The following is a 22,276-nucleotide window of genomic DNA, read 5'->3' as shown; positions in this document are numbered from 1 at the left end:
TCTTCTTGTGATGTGTTTTATTTATTTTTAAAAAAATCATAGAAACTGGTAAAACTCAATGAATTAGCTGAAGTAAGAATGTGGTCCTAATCTAAAGCTACAGTATTTACCTGAATAAAATGTCATTGTTTTTACCAAAACTACAAAACCTAAAAGTAAGGGTGGCAATATAATAGCAAACTTATCTTGTGGCTGAAAGATGTGAATTTACAGCGATGGGAACAGCTTGGTTGGAAAAAAAAAAAAAAAAAAAACCTTTGCCTCCTAACTGTGTCACGTAAGCCACTTTATACTGATGGTAGTTACTGCCTCATGAACCTCTGCTTAATTGAAAAACTACACAATCTACCTATGAGTGTCACTTATGCTACTTTAGTCTCTCTTGTCTATAGAATTCTGAACCTGTAGGTCAGCAGGCATGATACTTTGGAATGTGGCTGCAGCCACGGCACCCCCCTCTCTTTTTAATCCTTACTGGCGACCACCATATATATATATATATATATATATATATATATATATATATATATATATATATATATATATCAGTATTCTTTGCTCTCTGACGAACTGCTTATGCACTACAGCCAAAAAACTCTTTTCACTACAATCGTTGCTTTTTTTCCTTCTTCTAATTGCTTGCTGTTTCAAAAAAGACCATGCAAATCACTCTTCTGACAGAAAATAGCACCAGAAAATCTGTTGGAAATATGTTATAAATTTACTCATTTTTAATTTTTGTGTGTTTTGTTATCTCATAATCAAAATACTTGGGATTGCATTATATTCAGTCACATTATTTTCAGGTAAATATGGTACTTTACACATCCACCTATTTGGCTTATTTGAATTGTCATTCTTGTGCATCCTCTATTTGCATTCAGTTCATTCACCCATCCATTTTAAGCAGTTGTGGAACCAAAAGCTTGGATTCATAAACTTAATAATTTTTTTCATACTTCCTCTCATAAAACACCCTATTTTAATAGGTACTGTGTAAGTTGCAGTTGTATTGGGGGGGGGGGGGGGGGGAATAGTTAAGCCCATTGAAGGAAAAAAAAACCCATTTACAGAGGAATGTACAAAACCTGAAGTCATGGTCACGCTTATTGTTTGAGAGTTTTTCTAAGATTAAAACACCTGTTGGCATTACTTATGTTTAATGAGTACCTATTTGTGCCAAAGTAAAGGAAAAATGTTTGCAAGTAAAAATCCTTACCGTAATTTGTAAAATAAAATTTAAAAAATACAATGTTTGTTAATTCACTCCTCCGGAAAGGTGCTATTGTGTCTCCGCACATGATACCCGTCGCTTGTCGTGCGGTTATCGCTCCAATGGGGTTCTTGGCCCTCTTAACTTCGTGGCTTCTGAGGCCGGCATCGCTATATTTATACCCCTCAGCATCCCTTCTGGAATGGTCTTGCACCTCTTTTAAATGTTGCATCATCGGGGCCGACCCGACGCCCGAAGCTACCTGAACAATGGTGTCATTATGCCACTTCACATAGCAGACTTCAGGAGTCCGCAGAAACCTCCAGATGGTTTGTTGAGGGAGTGATGACAAAGCACTGTAAGCATACAGCTCACTATAACATGCCCCAAGTTATGGTAACCAAATTGTTCTGTACTATCATGAGCATACAATATTTAATGGGATTGGGTGCCTTGTGTTATGATTAACATAACCTAGTGATAATTAGTACCACAATAAAATAAAAATAAAATTTATTTTAAATGAATACTCGACAAGAATAATATACATCAACACAGATTTCTCGAATATGTCCAAAAGAAAACAAACTATGTCCAAATCTATGTTCAGTTACGTTGGGCACATGTTTATTAATTTTCAAAAGTCTATTTATTATTTGCCTCCAACTAGTCAGACACGAGACTTGGACTCCTAGGACTACTGGATCTGTGTGCGACAGTTTGATGAAATAGTTCATTGTTTCTAATAAAATTATTGAAAACACATCAATGCTAATTATGTGCGTGATATTAATAGTGTTCACTGTGACGGAGCTATCGACTCATGGCGCAAATGTCTCTAAATGATGGTACAGCCAGCCATACCTGAGTCCTGGTAGAAGGGAATTTCTCAACCTTATATTTCACGGCAAAGTCGTCGCTGTGCGCTCCCTTCATTTGCTGACATCCGTAGTGATTCGTTCTCGCGTTTAACTACACCTTTGTAGTTAAACACGACGCTGGTCTGCTTCAAAGTCCAAATTCCGCACTGGAATTATCACCGAATCACGCCAAATTCTCGGCGTCAAAAGCCCTTTTTTTCTAAATATTTTAAATTTCACATTGTCGGTATTAGCCGGCCAATCCAAACGTAGACGTTAGGTGTCATTATTACAAGCGACCAATAATAATGTTATTGTTTCGAACCACGGCCGAATGTTGTTGATTTCATGTGTCGTCAAGGCAACGTCCGAGGTCGCTGAAGCTCATGACCACGCCAAACGATACACTGCCGAAAGTCCGGGAACGAAACATCATGGAGGTAATAGTCTATGGAGTGGAATAGAGATTAGAGAAAGTTACAGATGGAGCATAAACTAGCTATGGTGAGGCCGAGTAGGTTTCGCCATTCAGGTTCCAATATGGCGGGTGGTTGTTTTGAATTTCAGTCAGCTGATTATGTTTAGGATGGCAAAATGCTGTAATAAATATTAATTATGTAGATTTCTGCTATTACCGGTCTCATTAATGACTTCTGACAGTAAATGATAAAATTATTAGACTTTGATAAGGTATTATCAATGCTAATGTCGGACAGATCTGTTGTAATTTGCTGTAGTAAGTACTTGAAGCTATCACGTCCGTAGGATAATGTAGCCTACTGTTAAATCGTAGTGTTTATTTTAAACCAATTATTCAGGCTGAATTGAGTTTGTTCACTGGTTCCATCGGCATGAAAATTCAGTTGTGCACCAAATCAACATAAACGTTTTAAAGTCCTTAAAAAGATTATGAACGGTTTAGGTTAGTGTAGCTACATTAAAAATACTTAAAAAAAGAAAACATTTTGGACGGTTGGTTAGGTTAGTACAGTAGGCCTATATTATAAATTAAATTTAAAAAGTTTTAATAACACTACTGACATTAAAAATACTTAAACAGGACCAACACATATACTGGATATGCAATACGGAACATTTACCCAGTTTTCCTTCAGCTCTATTTTGTAATATTTCGGGTGGTAAATGTTCCATATTTCGTATCAACAGTCACATTATTCTGTTTATGGGGAGATAACCTATATCATTGATAAACATTATGAAAGGCTATAAGCCAGCCCCGCCATTTATTGCTACTTACTTGTGAAACGTTATTTTATTATCCTTTTCGAATTCCAGTTGTTTTGTTCCTTTCCTTGCATTCCTATTAGTACACCCAAAGGCTACACAGGATGCCATTTCCCATACGAGTGTCACCTCAACACAATTTTTTACACAATCTACTAACTTCCTGAAGTAATGAACATCACACGATTGTGGAATCGAAAGTTAAATATATGTTGGCAAAAATATTAATAAAACTCGAAACTGAACAATCTAATTAAATCCAAGCACTTCAAAATTCGCCGCAACGTAACTCTTACAGGAAAACACAACTTTCTTCACGTTCCAATATGGCGGACGAAAGCATTCCCCTTCCGTCCCAGGGCCTCTGACCCCTCCCGCAGAAATTGGTGACAGGCTCCATCTGTAACTTTCTCTAATCTCTGGAGTGGAAGCAGGTGTACTTTTCAAGGGTAATCAATGAAGCCTGTAACCAAAATAAAATCTTCGGACTGCGCATGTGCACGACGAATGTTTACATGTACGCCATATTGTGGGTGGCAAAAGAATAGCAGACAGCAATGTAATTTGTATGACGCTTAAGGAAATGTGCGTGCAAAATATTTAGGTAAATATGAAACTATTCTTTTTATATTATTAGTAATAAAGAACCACGTAGGAGGGCTAGCATAGCTTTCACATTTAAACTGTATTATAAGTGCTTAATTAGGAACGATTTAATTACAGACTATGAGTGTATGAACTGCCAATACCATATTCAAGTATTTACTATTCTGCATGTTTGTTTAATACAATGATTATCTATAATACTGTACTTGGTTTTTAACATTGTCTTGATATTGTTTTTTACTGTGAATATTATTATTGATGTACTGCAACGACTGATGCAAAGTGTTATGATATTGACACTATAATTTAGATTACAATTAACGAATGTTCAATTCAAACTAGTTTTTGGATTCCATGAAATGCTATACTGCAAACTGTAGTCGAATAAAACATTTTTTTAAAAACCGTTAATGGGAAAATTGTACAAAGGTTGCGAAAGTGTAGAGTAAGTCACAGTGTGTGTTGCTGTTTACATGTAGATACTTCTCAAGATTCGTGCATTGTGAATAAAAAAAAACATGCTGTTTTAATATTCCTTAATATTTAATTTAAATCAATAGTTGAAAGTGCCTAGGGTAGGCCAACATGATTTTATGCATACTTTACACTGTTCATGCGCACATTTTTTTTTGCTAATCAACTAAACTAGTCCAAATAATTTATGAAGCCACTGAATTCAATTCATTTCTTTGTTTTCCAGGAGACTACACTTTTACACAAATACGGTACAAGTAGTATAGGACTCGTCAGCAAAGTTATATTTCACAATATAAGTTACCTATTTGATCATATATAAACACTTGACAAGTGACAATAAACAAAGGGTAAAATTCTTGGGTCGCGGCTTTTCCGTAAATAAAATAATAAAATTCTGATAATACATTTTTAAAACACTAATGACGTTCCTCTACTAACCCTGAAAACGGCGTTTCTAACTTTCTACTGGTTTCCGAGATATTGCAGTTTGTAGGTACATTATCAATTGTCAGACAAAACAATGACAAGCTTGTAGTCAACAGAATAAAATTTATGTAAAATATTAAGTTTAGGTGCATCTGCCTTGCATCGTACGCGTGTGCTCCGTTTACTCGCCATATTTGAAGTAACAGCCGTTCAAAGCACATTATATTTACATGTTCATGAATGTAATATCTTACATATACATTTACTATTTACAATACTATTTACGTCGTCCACCAGCACTTAAAATTAGGATAAGAAAATTGAAAAGCCAAATTTAGCTCTCGCTGTATGAACGCACATTATACATTTACAAAAAAAAAAAAAAATAACAGTTTCTTACCTGTGGAAAGTTAATCCACCACAACTGCCGAATCTATTAGTGCAACCAAAAGCTGCACAAGCTTTCACCATCACGTGTATTCAGCGAAAAATTAAAACGGTGCCATTCAAAACAATGCAAAGCATTCGCGTTTTTGCCACTACTAGCTCTATCCTTGTGCCTGGTCTTTCAACATCGTCTACTTCTTAGACCATACCATATCTATGGTGTAAGGTCTGCTTGCTGCTTCATGTTTGCTTCCAGACTTCCACTCCATAGACTATTAAGCTGGGTTTACGATTGATTTCCTTAAGAATTATAACTTAACATCGAGCACACGATTAAGTCAAAACTACATTTTCCAGTTTATTATTGACATAGAAGTCGTTAATTCCAACCAATCACAGCACAAAACACATGGTCGGCCAATGTTCGAAATGGAGAAGCAGGTTTGAAATAGGTTATTGACAAATGGGATATCTATTTTTCTAAATGGATGATGATTACAAATTACAAATATACGAATTCTAACCAAAAGTACAGCCTCGCTCGGTACAATACCAAGACATAAACTTCCGGCTGAAAGGTTCCGGTTTGTTGTGATTGGTCGCTTCCCTTAAGTCTTAACGAAAAATATAAAATATAAAGGTGGGTTTACGATTGAAAATTAAGAATTAAGAATTAAGACTTAAGACTTAGTCGTGTACTTACCACATGATTCTATGTAAACTAATGGAATGGTTTATGATTGTCATGTGTGAATTTTGACGGGTCGTGTGCGAACCATATGATGACTTAAGACTTAACAGAAATGGTTATATTCATAAAATGCTAGCGTTTCCGTGTCACCCACGACGTATTTTACAACTTTCTGGATGTCCTGCAACTTTAGACGATTAATGGGCACCTTTCCTGCAGGGTATGCTTTTGGAATAATCATGGAGAAATGATTATTAATGCTGGGCTGAGCCAAAGGAAAGGTGTATGTAACAAGCCCACCAATAAAAGGACATGCCTCAACTACTCCTGGCTTTGCTGCTGAATATCTGAACTCCTTGAAAGAGGAAGGAGCAAAATTCACTTTACAATCATGAGGAGTATCTCTTCCCACACATTCTATAGCCACACAGTTTTTCTTGAAGAAACGAGGCCACCATGTATTGAAGTCCAAAATGTCTTCAGTCTCCACCATCTTTACTTTGACGTTTGACTTACTGTGTACTAACAGACTAACATATTCTTTTGGAGTGTAGATTCTATCACATTTCTTAATGTTCTTTTTGAATAACCCAAAATCCCTATCACAGGGAAGGAATGAATGTCCTCTTACAGGATAACAATGTACAATATTTTGTAACATTTTATTTTGCACCAGTCCTAAGCACATGCGGATCATTGAATGATTTTTGTATTGGCCAACACAGCCATCAGAATACAAGTATAGGTCTGTTACATCTTTAGACACACAGTGAGTTATGTAGTCCAATAAAAATGAACATACTTCATTGGCACCTTTCTTGGCCACACTCTCGTGATATACATACAAACACGAATGGTGGGATTTTAAATCGTGTACACAAAAGCAGTTTACCCATAACTGACGCAGGTAAAATATTTCTTGGACTGGTATGTGGGGTAAGGGTAGATTCTGCATTAAGTCAAAAACTATTCCTGCCACATGGGGATTTTCCTTGCATAGCTGTTCAGTTTGTTTTAAAGACTTGTAAAATGTTTGGTTTCTGCGTTTATGAACAACTAACTCTGATTCAGCGGCACGTTTTAAAATTTCCGCAACATGAGGACTTTTCAGTTTTGTTGTCAGTTCTTCGCACGTGCTGCACACATCGATTTGTGGTCTTCCAAAGCGATACCGAAAATTCTCATTATAATATTTTAGGTAATATTTGTAAGACGCCTTTGTGTTTTGGTATTTATCTTCGTAAAGGGTGTGCATTTGCTCTACATCTAACTTACCATCAAGATACTTCACCACTTTGCCTGAGTAATGAGTAGTTTTCACTGGGAATGACTCAATATGTCACTGGATGTTATTTCTTACTGTGTCTGACATTTTTTTGGGATTGGGATTCAAACCACGCTTATCTTTAGGAGTCTCTCCTTTCAGCAGCAGTGCTGCTAACCTAAATACTCTCTTCTGAGACACAGCATGCAAACTTAAGAAAGCCTTTCTACATACCATTAGTCTTGCATCTCCATTCATGACATGAAACTTAAAACTCCCATTTCTTTGCTTCCTCGTCCCTCCTTCATCACTTACAATCATTGGTTTCCAACACTGAATAGGTTTTGACTCTATAAGTCGCTGTAGATGAAGGTCTTGGTGGTTTTTGTTTTCAAGATCCAAGAATGATGAAAGGATAGTGATACGATTTTCTTCTTTTATTTTCTGGAAGCATTGGAGCCTGCAGCTGACAAAACACAAAACACATCCATTCAACTATGTGTGCTTTCAGCTACTTTACGTATTCATAAGCATAATCATATAACTCTTAAGTTTGATTTTTTATAACCAATAAAATAATCTAATAAGAATTAGTTTTTACCAATATCTGTTAGGTTATCAATAGTTATTATTAGTCAAGTGTTTAACAAAAAAAATATTAAGAAACATTTTTAATGAAAACATTTTCGAATAAATTTGCGTGTCACATCAATAAACATACCTGCAATCATCTCCAGTTTTCTTTGCTTCAACAACCTTTTTTTCATGACTGACGTATTCTTCTCCGCTTATACAAGCACTTTTAACTTTATTTCTATTATAATCTGAAGTATTAATACTCTTCTTTCATTTTTTTCTCCATCATCAAACATTCAACATCACAATACCAAATATAAACAATACATCCATAGACAAAGAAGGTGGAAAACATAAAATCTTTTGATGTTCCGTTGCACGGATGTTCAATAAAACTTGAAATAAAAACTAGACAGGCAGAGTCATCTAACAAAAAAAGTGTAACTAATGCGTCATATAGCACTGCAAGATTGAAATGTGCTGCAATCTACAAGCCTGTCATCAATAAAAGGAACTAACTCCACAAATCAATAATCAGCATTAAAAGGAACTAAGTCCTTGGACTTAGTTCTTTTTAACAGAGACCGCAATAACACATATGCCCGTTTTATATGTATGAAAAGTAGGGACTACGTTCCTTTCAACATCAATCAATCCGGCGAACCCGAAAATCTTCATTACCATTAAAAAACATTTTTGGTAAAATATTGACTTAGTGCGTTTTTACAATGACCGATTCAATTATTAAACTGGAAGTACTAGTCGATTGCCGCTCGGACGGAAATCGATCCCTAGTGTCGTCGGACTGGCGTGGAACGTTCGCAGAATGCACAAATCTGCCCTGTGATGCACTGAGGGTGCATACTGGTTGCACACGCAGCTACATACGTCCTGTTAAGGCGGCGATGCGCCATAGCAGCCTTTGCGGATCGAAATGGCAAGTTTCGCTAAAGTTAATACTTTAATGTTTCCCTTTGGCTTAGTGATCTGTGGTACGCGCCATGCCTTATTGTTCTATGCGCCACACATAACAGCATCATGGGTTACAAATTTTCGTTCATTCGACTTAAGTTTCATTCCCGAAATTTCCAATAAATGTATACCGATAAATTATTTTTTTATATACTCTTGCGAAGTTAAACGTTTGGTCCTCATTTTTTTTTTTTTGTTAAGGATTGGACACAGTTTAGTGAACTTTAGGTGCCAGCAATTTGCGCGTGACGTCACGAGTGAAGTCGTCCATTTGCGGTTTGCTGAGATTCGAAAAAGTTTGCTTTTGTTTTGGTGCTTGTGTATGAAGAAACTACACGAGTGGAAACGGGGCTGATGCTAGTCACCTGTGAATTGTTTACCTGTCAAGAAAGGTTTGTTGCAAGATAAAAACAATTGCAGTTTAAATAGTTAATTGTTTCCAGATGATGTAAACACCGAATAAAATTAATTTTATTGTAAGGAATCCAACCTCAGATTAATTTTACGCAGGCAGTATCACAAAGATTTTTAAAAAAAGCTCACGTTTCCAAACTATATTCCTGAATTAGGATTTGAACAAGTAGTTAGGGACTAAACAATGAATTGATATTGATGTTTTCGTCCGGCGAAATGTCTGTTCTGTGTTCGTTTTGCATTGTTAAATACGTTAGAATGTATCAGGGACGCAGTCGCAGTGGAAACGTCTTGTTTTGTGCTGCTGACCAAGGACCATACAAGGAGGCAATGATGCCAACTCCTACAGAGTGTTCCCCCTAGGATCAACTTCAAATCCCCCTAGATGTCGATTAAAAACCCCTAAAGTTTTCATTGTACACCCTGATTGAGAGCTAAAATTACTTTCACTTGAACCTCGTTTTACACTTTCAATGTAGACTATGCATGTTTACATTTCCTTATTTTTCTGCCCAAACAGAGCATAATAATTTTGAAAAATAACATTCAGTATCTACAATTTTATATATGTACGATTTTAATTTCTGTTTAAAGAATACATGTTTACTAACCTTGAAGTTTTGGATTGGTCTCCCAACATTTTGTATATTTTTTTTTTCTTTTGGCATTCTGGAAAAGATTTGAATATAAATAATTAATTATTATTTGTGTTTTTTTTATTGCTTGGCACTACATCTTCCTATTCAAAAATAGGCAATTTTCTAGAGTAATACTTTTTCCAAGGAAAAAATGCTGCTATTTTTTGGTCATTCCAATTATTTTCAAGTAATGGAGAGGCGGGGGGGGGGGGGGGGAATGATGACTTGGGTGGGGTGGACGATAGACAGCATGGCTTCAGGAGGGGTTTTTTGTGTGAAACGCAGATGGTGGGGTTTCTGGAAGATCTGGTGGAAGCAGAGGATAGGGGAAGCCAGAATTTTTAGAGCTGTTGGTAGAGGATGAAAGGGTAGTAAGTTGGGTAGGAGACCTCCTTAGAGATAAAACAGAGGTTGGGAGAGGAAAGGTTTGAGAAGGTAGTGATGTCGGGTGTTCTGCAGGGGTGTGTGTTGGTACCCGTTTTGTTCGCGATAGTGATGAATGATATAGGAGATGGAATGGAGGCCAGGAAAGAATGTTTGCAGACAGTTGTATGGGATACGAGGAAGTGGTACACCTGCAAGGTGAACGTATCAGGCTAGAATGATGGTCAGAGGAGAACAAGATGTTGCAGAATGTAGGAAAGATGAACAACTCGCAACACAATGACTGTAGACAAGAGCTCTAGTAGGTCTTTTTTTCCATTACTGGCATGGATTTACATAATTTAAGCTAGGTTTGTGTACGTCATACAATAATTTATTTTCTACAGATTGGTAGGTACTGTTTAAGCAAAAATAATTGTTCCTAGCAGTTGGTAGAGTGTATGTCCTACCCAACTTGAATGTTAAATGAGCCATAAATTTTCTGGTAAATTACCAAACCATTTTCCAAACAAATACTTTTCCAGAAAACTTAACATCTTTAGTGGTGATCCTATTAGTTGGTCAGCCTACCTCCGTGACATTGCCAGTTTAAACCCTGTAAGATGTAAGTCTGGATGCTTGTGTGAGGGTTTTGTGTGTGATCCCTGAGTTTCTGTCGCAGGCTGTATGACTATGGGTCTTTCTAGTCATTCAGTGGGTTTTATTCCCACCGTAGCCCTCCTTCTCTCACCTACTAAGTAATGATTTTTTTTTTTTCACTACTAAATTATTTGTGCTGGAAGAGCACCAGTTTTGCATAATCAATTCCAGATATTTTTAGGTGAAAACCCCATGTTCTTTACTACACTCTAAAATATTTATGGGTAATTTCCTAGAGTAAATCTTTTTTAAATTAAGATTGTTCATTTATTATCGTGCATAAAAATATTTTTTATTCCTATTAAATTGTGAAATATTTTAATATTACTGATATTTAATCAACATTTTTCACTATCATACTGAATTTAAATGTGACTGATCTACCCTAAACAACTTTTTGTATGATTTTTACAGTGTTTTAAATGTTTGACCTAACCTAATCAACCTGTTACTCTCAAAAAATTAACTTTTCCATGCCGAAATACCTATTAAGAATTAAATGATTACTGAATTCAAAGAATAAAACAGAACCTTGAAAATAATTGGAATGACCAAAAAATAGCAGCATTTTTTCCTTGGAAAAAGTATTACTCTAGAAAATTGCCTATTTTTGAATAGGAAGATCCAGTTTAATAGACTTGAGTTAACTTGTTAGATATGTTGAAATTTGTTTTGACGAGCATTGCTATATAACATTATAGTTGAGCTGCTTCTGTTACCAGTGAACATGTTTTTATGTCATGTTTGTGTCTTAATGCGTACTCACCATACAATTTATATATTTTATTTTTTAGTGTCTACAATGGACGAAGAAGATCGTAAAGCAATCACACGTAACTTGTTGTCTCTAGTTCATCTAACAAATTTGGACAGCCTAGTTCAGAAGTTGGTTGATAAAAACGTGTTCTCTGAAAGAATGGTGCAGAAATATCTTGTGAGTGCCTCTTCATTCCCATTTCACTTTTACATGTCTTGTTTTGATTGTGTAGCTTTGTTGTCTTTAAAGTAGTTAGAAAACTATCAAAGTTGTACATTGCCTTTGGAGGAAACCTTTCTACCTAAATAACCACTGACATAAAATTACCATATTACTGGTGTCTTATATTATTGTTGTTAAGTTTAACAGATCTTTCAGATGCAGTTTTCTTTTCTGTTAGATGTATGCACTTAAGGGCTCTGCCTACCTGGGCACACATACAGTGTGCTGAGGTTCAGAGGAAACAACGCAATTTGAAAACTGCTCAAGGTATCCTAATGGTGTTTGTTTACGAAAAGCATTTAAGAAAACGCTGGGGGCGGATGAGTACATAGTTCTGTTTCCGTAGTTCATTTTTAAACTTTTTTTTTATTACAAGAGTGGAAATAGCTCATTTGTGTGTTTTCAAAAGAATTTTAAGTTTGTGAAACATCTGGTACAGATTCTTGAAAGCACGCAAGGGACTTGCAGTACACCTTTATCTTCATTCCTCCGACATATTTGCCCTATGCATGATGAGAAGACTGCGTGCCAGTTCAGAGCATTACACTTAAAGGCAATTCTGCACTAGAAGCATCAGCGTGCATCACACTTATCATCCCGCCTTACTAATACCAATACACCCATGACTAGGTGGGTCTCTTAAGTTAAAGCTTTTTAAAAAAAAAAAAATATGAAAGCTTGGTGCACTAGGGTCTAACCATGTCTGATTCATACATTGGGCCTTTTACTAAAAAGTAGCAATATCCTCCTTGTAAAGGTTTATGAAGAATGATCACTGGGTTTTGCTTCATTTTCTGTTAGCACACTACTAGCTGTGCCAGTGACTTTGTTTGCGTGGCAATTATGTTTTTTATTGACAGTAAAATTTAAAAATAAACTATAATTGTGGAGGGGGGAGGGTGAAAATGTATTTGCCACGGATATAGAATTAAAGTGTAAGATATTTTTACTTGATACCTGAAATAATATCAAAAGCCATGGACTATGTGCTTCCATCTTACCTCCTTTGTAATCACATAATTATTTTTAACTTGCAAAAGAACTGCAGAATGTCCATATGCCAGGAAAAATAATTTAATTTTAAAGAATGAAGTCAATAGATAATTAAAAATTATCAAGAAAATGCATGTATTAGTTGACAAAATCAGAAATTTGTTTGAAGCACATGCACTGCTAGCTAGTTTCTGTATTTCACCTTAGATAGCACTGCAAGCATAGCTAGTGTTAAGTAAGTATTGTTGAAATATGTGCTGTTTCTGCTGTGAAGGAAAAGTTCTTTAGACTTAATGTACATATCTCACTGCACTACATTTATTTATTATACCTTAAACTAATTTCTTAAAATTCTAGAAACTCCAAGTGTAAATGTCATCTTAATCATGAAGCAATTCTATATCAAACTTTAAATAATCACAAGTAGGTACCTAAATAGCACTTATCTTTGGGAGGTTATCAGTATAACAATTACATTTGAAACATATAATCATGCATTCATTATTTATATGTTTTTAAAGAATTGTGTGCTCTATTGACTAATCATGCCCTTTCATCACATTTTTATATTTATGATATAATTACTATAACTATATTTTAAAATCATTAGTTTACGTGAGACATCTGTCAAGTTAAATATCTTTCAGCATTATTTATTTATTTTATAATTTTATTTTCATCCTTATACCGTACAAGTGTCTATACACTATGTTAATGTGTATTTATAGTTATGAAACTAAAACAAAGATATTACCATGTCCTTTTGGACTATGAAAATTGTGCTGGACTAGGATGTTGATGTAGACAACAAGAAACATACGGTAAAGTAAATTGTACGCGAATAAATCCCAAACCACCAATTTCCGTTGATTATATTTCTTGCTGAAAGTAATACGTAAGGAATCATTTAACTTGACTTCTTGTCACATTGATTTGACAACAAAAAAATGTAGGTCGGAAATAAGTTGGGTAAAGTGATTTTGCTGCCAAATTATTATTATTATTAATTTTATTATTATTATTATTATTATTATTATTATTATTATTATTATTATGTAAGAAATATGGAGTATTGAGAAAGCTTACATTATTGATTCTACTTGTTTCATTAATTCATCTCTTACATTTATTATTGTAAATGAGTATTAACCCAGCCATTCAGATTTCTTACAGTTTCCATCGTTCTCAGAGGTATTATAGTGGCCTATGTAACATTTCATCAGTTTCATTCCTTTTTTGTATGTGATCGCACAAGATACATTTTCATCTGTAATTTTACTGCTTTGCAATAGCTTCCTATAGAAATAGTGGTTGAAAACTTAGGTGTTTAGCAGGTGTAAATTTCGAACATTCTTACAATAAGGGGGTTGGAGCTCTAGCTGTCAGCGAGGCAAGATGCCTCCTGTGCCGAAGGGCGGTCTCGAACCCTTTCAAGACCCCGCACGAGGAACTAGAAGGGTTACCGGTTTCTTCAACATGTAGAAATTTGTCTTGAAGCACTTCCGGAAAATATATAATACGTTTATACTGTCATAAATTTAAGGATTGTGGCTTTATTTAGCCGAACTTCCATGCCGGTCATCTATGCCTGCATGTCGACGCAAGGGCCAGAGGTGATCCCATTGCTGCCCTATCCATCCATCAACTCAAGGGTCTTCATCAGTGAGATCGATGCCTTAAGGGGCCCTCACACTGGCAAAAATTTTACTCAATATTTTGAAGGTGTCGTGTTTGTACAAAAATATTGAGAGTGTGAGGAAATATATTGCGCAAAAAAAAAGGGGGTGTTCAATATTTTGTGGAGTGTTCAAAAGTTTTCTGAAGGTTTAGAAAAGTTTTGCGGGCCCGTCAATATTTTATAGCACGAGAGTGCCGTGCCAGGGGGCTGACAAAATATTGCGCAATATTTTTGTGTAGTGTGAGGGGTCCAGACCATTCAATATTGTTGTACAAAAATGAGCTCAACAATTTTGCGCAAAATATTGGGACGAAATTTTTTTGCCAGTGTAAACACTCTTAAATTGTACCCCCTCGGCAAAGAAGTTTCACTTCAAGAAATTTATGCTGTGATGATAATAAAATGTCAGGGAATGTTATTAGAATGTCCTGGAAGAGTCCTGCAGTTGGTTTTCACCGGGTGTGTGGTGTGTGGCGCACGCAGGATGCAGAGCTGCCGGCGAACCAGCGCAAGCGAGAGCTGTACCTCGACGTGCAGCTGAGGGGGCCGTGCGCGTTCCGGGGCCTGATCCAGTCGCTCGTGGAGACGGCCCAGTACCAGGTGGCCAGGATCTTGGTGCTCCGCCCCCAGCCGCAGCGCCTCGGCGTGGCCATGGAGCCGGAAGACGGCGACACGCCCGATGAGGCTGTGGAGCATCGGTGAGTTGGCTCCGTCCGGACACCCTCTGCACGGCGATAGGTCGAATATTCTCGACGCCGGCTCCGATCGATCCGGCCTCCGAGTCACAGCACTGCTTTGCCTGCGTTTTTAGTTCACTCAGAGTTCATCGTTACAGTCTGTTTTCAATTCAGCGTAGTTTTTCCTTTTTTCTAGGGTTTACATTTCACTGGTACATTTACGTAATTATATTGTTTTTAAGAAGACCTACGTTCATCTGTATATTTTTTTACATACAAACGTATTACAACTTTTAAATAAATTGTGCTGTACATTGCATTCTACTACTTTGCTTTTATCTCGAAAACCATGTTGACATTCGATGGTCCGGCAGAATCGCTGATCCCACATGACCGTGGTCCAGTATGTGCTGAATTGAACCCCCATCCCTGTAATTGCTATTTTGTTCATAGATACAAGATTTTATGGTTTAATTTTTATTTTTAGAACTATGTTACCAGTAATTGAATTTTATGTAATAAATTATTTCATGTTTGTGTTTTATATTTATATTTATATATATATATATATATATATATATATATATATATATATATATAAAAGTAGCATACTTACCTACAGTTTGGTATAATATGGTGTATTAAATTGATTTTTGTGTTATTTTGGTTGTATCACAATTCACCATGAAAAGCTAAAGTGGATTTCTAAAAATGTTATTAATTTTACTAAAACCCTTTCTTTTATACAATGAGAAGACTCGGCTGACCTGTAATTTGTGCTAGAAAATTTTGTGATCAGAAGATGACTTATTGACCTTGATTACAAAGGTGGAAAATTAAGGATTTTTTTTTATGGTGTATGCTACAGTTTATATTTTAGTGTTTAAAAATGTTTTTAATGTAATTCTGCCCATTCTATATCTGACAGGATTTGACTAGCTGAAAATATATTTGTGAGCATAAAAAAAAGAGGCTTCATATCACATATTTTTTTCATTATTTATTCTTTAATTATGTAAATTAATATAGGTGGGATTTTTAGGTCTACTTATTAAAAATTTATTTATTAAATGTGCCACAATTAGTTAACTAAAGTGCAATTTTACTAATGTTTGTATTCACAAATAAAAATATGCAAGTATTTTGATGAGCACATGAAAATTTGTATAGCCAATGTTTACTTTATTTACAAACTCGTGATATGTACTGACTAGAGCAGAATTGTAATGAATGTATGGATAGTTTTCTTGAATGGCTTGCCTACCATTGATATTTTTAATCTCTGCAATTTATAGTGTTATGGCGAGCGATAAAGCATATTATATAAATACAATCGCCCTACCATTTACATTAGGAGTTGGTATTAACTGGCAATCCAAACACTGAAATCTGTTGTTTGGGACCAAAACCTTACTGGCAGTGTCACAGGAGCGTCTGCTGGCACCTTCCTGTTGTAGCAGGGCTTTTAATGAATTTAATTAAACAAGTAAGAATCTAAAAAAATTTAAATCATTTAGTACTTTCTAATATTTTAATAAGTAACCTGTGTGTGAGTAATAAGCTAATAAAGATTAATCAGTAGTTATCTTGTCAATCTGTGCTCGTGTTTCTGTGGTTATTGTAATGATGGTTTTAGCATTGCGTACACTTACTTTATTAAAAGAACATATGCACTGGCATGTATCATTATTTTTTAATTACAGAACTGTTACTTTTTCTTTATTACAGATTGCTTGGCTTGTTCTGGGCACAATATTTATTATGCATTTGCTTTCTTTGTTTTGGCCATGAATTTTTTTATTATTATTTTCAGGGTCCATCCATTTATCCTGCCTTTCCCCCTTCCAGGCCTTCACCAGGGTGCTGTTTCTACAAGACTTCAAAACTTAGCGATAGAGGAAAATGAAGTTGTAAATGTAGGCAGAGAACCTCTCCAAGTAGAGGTGAAACTAGCATCCCAACGGATGGACGTACCTTCTAAGAAGGCTCTTGCTGTGAGTATATATGCAATACCACATTCTAAAGAGTGAATTTTCTCCAATTGTAGTATTACAATTTTTTAGGTATACATATTTCTAAGATAGGCCGTTACATAAATAAAACACTTCAAAAACATTTTTGCTGGGTGCTGAAAATACTGGAAGTTCCATTGAAAATTACTTTAAATGATATTTGAATAAAATAAAATCTTTCAAAAAATTCTTAATTTAAGATTTATTATTATTGTTATTTTTATTATTATTATTATTATTACTTATTGCCACACTGTTATTCATTATTAACAATATAACATCACAAAACAGAGTTAGCTGCTTTTGAACTATTTACTTTAAAATGGTACAGATATGTGGATAAAACAAAGATTATATATTGCCGAAATTATTTTCCGAGGTCTCTTTTGAATCACAGTACAACTAAAGGACTCCATCCTTGGAATGACTACGAATCACATAGGCCTCATTATGAGCTTTTGCCCTCGACTGCAGGTAACAAATTCTATTTAAAAAGTTCCAAAATGTTTTACAGATCTGTTTCACTTGGACCACACAGCTGCAAAATTTACTTCCTCACTCCGTTATTGCATTAATTTGTGAACCACCGCCTGAAACTACTTTTCAGTACCATGATAAGGATTTCAGTATGGTTACCGACTTTTTCCCCAAGCAAGAAGGAATTGCTCACATCACGTAACCACCAACACAGTCTGATACAAGCTTTAAACACTCTATAAAAAATTGGCCAATCAGGGCACAAGTTATCGTTCTTTGGTAGTTTCTTAAAGAGAACGAGCGGTTGAGAGCACGCTTTCGGTGGTACGACCCATTACAGAGTAGGATAACCCACCATGTAGGATGAAACCAAGTCTGAATGAAAAAATGTGTATTATTTAAGAATCGACTCAATGTATCGCTTATATAAATATTGTTTCAGTTTTTATAATCATTCAATGTGATACATTTTCGTTTTGTTTTCCAGGTTTACCGAATGGCCTCACGTCCAAAAGGATTGTTCTTATTAATCAATAACATCAGATTTGATAACGGAGAGCCCGAGAGACTAGGGGCGGAAGTGGATCAAAACAACTTAACTGCTTTGTTTGAGCAGTTGGGGTACCAGATATTTGCGTATCAAAATTTGACTCTCAGGGTGTGTATTTCTTCAGTATTTTAGTTAATCTGTTGAGCTTAACAATCTTTTGTTTATTTTAACAGTTACTTAATTTCCTATTAATAGTAGTTTATGAATGTCTTTAATGCATATTACAGTATTGCATTCCATGTATGGACGTATGTTTTGAACTGTTTCTTTAGTTTGTTATCTAGTTTATTGATGGCATAGGCTGATCCAGTAACTGTTTTTAGGACAGGGTGGTGGGAAGGAGGTTGTGTTTATAAACTTAAATTTTTCTCAGTTTCCTTAGAAAACATTATATATTCAGTGAAAATTGGAATTAAAAGGAAGGGTCTCTGAGCCCTCTTGGATCTGCCATTTTTTTAGAATGTTTTAAATTTGAACTCAATTTGAATCTGAGGTTACGTTTAACCGTTTAAATGTATTGTTAACTTGTATGCAAGTACACCTGAAATAATGTTCACATTCAGTGCAGTAATTTCATAAACTTTATTTTTTTTTTTTTATTCATTTTCAAGAGAGAGAGAGAAAGAGAGAGAGAAAGAAAGAGAGAGAGAGAGTTCAATATACGTCTTTTCTTTTTTTTTTGTACCGGTGCATACTTTTTCTTGTATTAAAATTATCGATAGTGATTTATTTTTCTAATATTTTTATAGTTTAAAGTGAAAACCTGCTTTCATATGTCTCTCAGTAGATCATTCCCAGTTTTGGCTGCAAACTTTGTAAGGTTTTACTTTGGGGAAACAAGTTATTAGCAGATCTACAAAATGAGTGTCAATTGGAGGCCGTACAGAACAACAGATGATTAGAAAATTGGTAAAGACAAGATTTATACCCTGCATCTTCTATGTAAATGTAAAATTTTAAAAATACCAAAACCTAGGATTGAAATTTATGGACAACGAAATAATCCATAGCACAATTTTTATGGATTGGTTATTCAGCCACTAAAGTTTTCTCTATATTATTTTTAATCATAATTATTTATTTCAGTACAATTCAGGATTTATTGAGACCTGAGTATCCCTAACATTTTATAATTATTAAGCAGCGTGGTGGCTTAGTGGTGAGACAGAGGACATGCATTCCAGAGGACTCTGGTTTTAACCCGGTCCTGCCATTCTGTTTTCATTTTTCCAGGGCTTCCTAAATCATTCCAAGCAAATGCTGGATGGTTCCTTGCCGTAAGCCATGAATGGAGGCAAGATTTTATGGTTTTATTTTTAGTCAAAATTAGTTTTTAAAACAGAAGAATTCAGGTTTTTTTTTATAATAATAATAAAAGCTTTTATAATATTTACTCCACCAAAGCAGTGCTAACAATTCATATGCTGCCTTTTTATGATAAAGTAATTTGTAATAAATTGGTCTAAAGTAGATACATTCGGAACACTAAAAATAAATTAAAAATTATTGATTTTTTGGGTTTAAAAGTTCTCCAATAAAAGATGCACAATATAACAAATTTAAAATTATTTTTTCTGATCCATCCAATTTGGTCCAATTTTTTTGGTCCTGAAATGACATACTACCTTGAATTTCAAACATTAAAGGATTTCTTTATTGAGGTTTGACTTAAGTTTTGGTTGAATGCTACTCAATTCAGTGATATAACTTGTATTTCAGTGCTATATGGTGTATGTCTGTGTTATTTGGGTTTTATCGAAGTACAGTATATAATCTTGTCCCTGCCATGAATGATTCTTTCCCCTGACGTTCCTAGTCTCTGCCGTGTGTTGCAGGATAGTGACCTCGCTGTTCACGAGACATCGAGCTAAGATGAAGTGCGTGATGGTTTGCAGGAGATGAGGAGACAGATATTCGAGTTTGCCCAGCTGCCCGACCACTCGAAGGTGGACTCGTGCGTGGTGTCGGTCCTGAGCCACGGCCACGCGGGGATGGAGACCAACCTCGTGAGCACCGACGGCTGCTCCCTCTCCGTCGAGTGGGTCATCAGCCAGTTCAAGAACGAGGCCTGCCCGCAGCTGCAGAACAAGCCCAAGATATTCATCTTCCAGAGCTGCAGGTGCAGGACCGTTCCGTAGCGTTAACACGAGGGGGGGCCCCCGCCGCGGCCTCCCTCCCTCCCGAGGTGACGTGGGTTCCGTCCCCGGCGGCGTCCGAACACGTGTGGCAGACGTTGCAGTGAGGTCACTGTTCCATTCTCATCCAAACACCCCTCAATCGTTTGTAATGATCCCAATTTTGACGAGACATTCAGCCGTAGTTAGTTCATTCATTTATTTTTGCAGCTACCACTCTGAGATAGCAAGGTTATTATTATTATATTTTTTTGACAAAAATTTAAGCTATAATAATAATAAATGTTTGTATAATATTACTAGAGACCCGGAAATTTCGCGGATTTATTTAGTCGCAAGCTAGAATGCAAACCTTCACACTCTCGCACTGTGTTCATGATTGGCACGCAGTTGTTCGGACACGCCCGTCTATGACCGTGAGCCAATGATGCCCAGCTAGGAGAGAAGTAAGCGAATCGGGTAGTGCCAAATAACAAGGATAAAATTGTTCTCGCTAAGAAATCAACCGATGGGAAAGTAAACATGGGTCGAGCACACCTATAACTTTGAATTCTATCCTGAGGCCAGAAGAATCCGCGATATTTCCGGGTCTCTAAATATTACTATATTATTTTGTAATATACATGTATGATGTCGACTACAATGTACATACACCATGACCCACACATTCAAAGAAGTGTGACTATACATAGTGTTATTTTGAATTGAGATCATTGTTAATTTTTCAACATTTACTAATTCCTGTTTATTGAACGCAGTATCATTACAAGAATATAATTGACAAGCAAGGGGGAAAAAAGTCAACATTTGCAAAAATTATGTAGCTTAGTTGTTCACTGTGTTTTATTGTAATTAAACCTGTTAAGATTATCAAAAAGACATTTATAAAGTGTATCAATATGAACTTCCATCACTGGTGTAGGTGGAAGTTGCCTTCAAGTAGGAAGAAAAAAAGATAACTAAGTATCTTGGAGGCCTCATGCTGAGTCAGCATTCAAAACAAATACTTCCTTTGTTCTGTTGACTTGTGCTTGCTCTAAAAGCCTTCAAGGTCATAGGATGGGTGCTTTAACAAAAGATGATTTTCAATCCATGCTCGCTTTAAGTGGCGAAGCGTCATACCGATGATGCGTGAAAAAGAGAACCATGCTCGCCCTGCTGGTTACGCCAGTCGGCCACTGACTTTCAAGCCAAACAAAATTGTCAAGACAAGGGATCTTTTCATTATTTCATGGATATAAATATCTTCTCAGTTTTATGAAACAAATATTAAAGTTAGCTTCTCTGAAAGTGAGCGAGCGGCCGACTACCATGTTTACACGCTGCGGCCGGAGGGTTTTTCCTGCATTGTATTATGTATTAATAGTAATTAATATTTAATGGTATTTTATTTATTAAGTCATAATTAGGGCCCCCTGAAAGTGGTAAATAAAATTGTCAGATTTCGTCATTAAAAATTACCACAAGCGGTGTTAAAATTCACTTTAAAACACAAAAGCGGTGCTAAAATTCACTTAAAAACACAAAAGCGGTGCTAAAAACTAAAAAAAAAAAAAAGCGTGTGTTACCGTAAATATATCTGAAATTATTTAAGTTAAATAATTTTACTTGAACCTACTCATTACTGGATACCCTAAACAAATAGGTTACATATATTATGACAAACTTTTGATTTAGACACTGTTTATTAGTTGTTCCCATAAACTAATCTGGAAAACTATTAATCCCTTTAACAAAATCGAGGACGCAAAGCAACGCCGAAATTGAATAGTGAATTGATCACAACGATGACAGCTAGAAAACTGCTGTGTACCACAACGCCGAAAAAAGTCATTACAGGGTTGCCACAAAGGTTAGGTTAGGTTAGGTTAGGTAAGGTTAGGTTTGATTGTGGTATTTCGGCGTTAAGGTACATTTAAGAAACACACACAAATTCATTCAGTTGTTATTTCGGCGTTGTGGTCAATTTTGACATTCGGCGTT

The 22,276-nt window shown here is 35.7% G+C and overlaps 2 protein-coding genes across 2 annotated transcripts in view; one reads left to right on the top strand and one right to left on the bottom strand.

Annotated features, from left to right (window-relative positions):
- Positions 1-728: 728 nt before the first annotated feature.
- LOC134534082 (uncharacterized) lies at positions 729-8,274 on the bottom strand. The gene is made up of 2 exons (XM_063372111.1): positions 7,891-8,274; positions 729-7,635 (listed from the first exon to the last, which is right to left on the bottom strand). Exon 2 carries the CDS (start codon positions 7,158-7,160, stop codon positions 6,009-6,011), a length of 1,152 nt encoding a protein of 383 aa, XP_063228181.1. The 5' UTR covers positions 7,161-7,635; positions 7,891-8,274; the 3' UTR covers positions 729-6,008.
- A 287-nt stretch (positions 8,275-8,561) lies between these two features.
- The window catches only part of LOC134534081 (caspase-2), a 35,915-nt gene continuing 22,200 nt past the window's right edge, over positions 8,562-22,276 (top strand). Inside the window, exons 1-6 of the mRNA XM_063372109.1 lie at positions 8,562-9,109; positions 11,587-11,726; positions 14,926-15,140; positions 16,933-17,113; positions 18,096-18,266; positions 20,054-20,277. Coding sequence (XP_063228179.1) covers positions 11,595-11,726; positions 14,926-15,140; positions 16,933-17,113; positions 18,096-18,266; positions 20,054-20,277 — 923 coding nt within the window. The 5' untranslated portion in view covers positions 8,562-9,109; positions 11,587-11,594. The remainder of the gene's footprint in view (positions 9,110-11,586; positions 11,727-14,925; positions 15,141-16,932; positions 17,114-18,095; positions 18,267-20,053; positions 20,278-22,276) is intronic.

Source organism: Bacillus rossius, chromosome 7, assembly GCF_032445375.1.
Source record: "Bacillus rossius redtenbacheri isolate Brsri chromosome 7, Brsri_v3, whole genome shotgun sequence".
NCBI classification, from domain to species: domain Eukaryota; kingdom Metazoa; phylum Arthropoda; class Insecta; order Phasmatodea; family Bacillidae; genus Bacillus; species Bacillus rossius.
Note: the sequence above shows the minus strand (reverse complement) of the source record. Positions and strands in the feature narration are given on the sequence as shown.

What these genes read in the sequence shown, in the direction of transcription:
- LOC134534082 (XM_063372111.1), bottom strand. Translation starts at nt 7,160, where the DNA reads ATGCACACCCTTTACGAAGATAAATACCAAAACACAAAGGCGTCTTAC.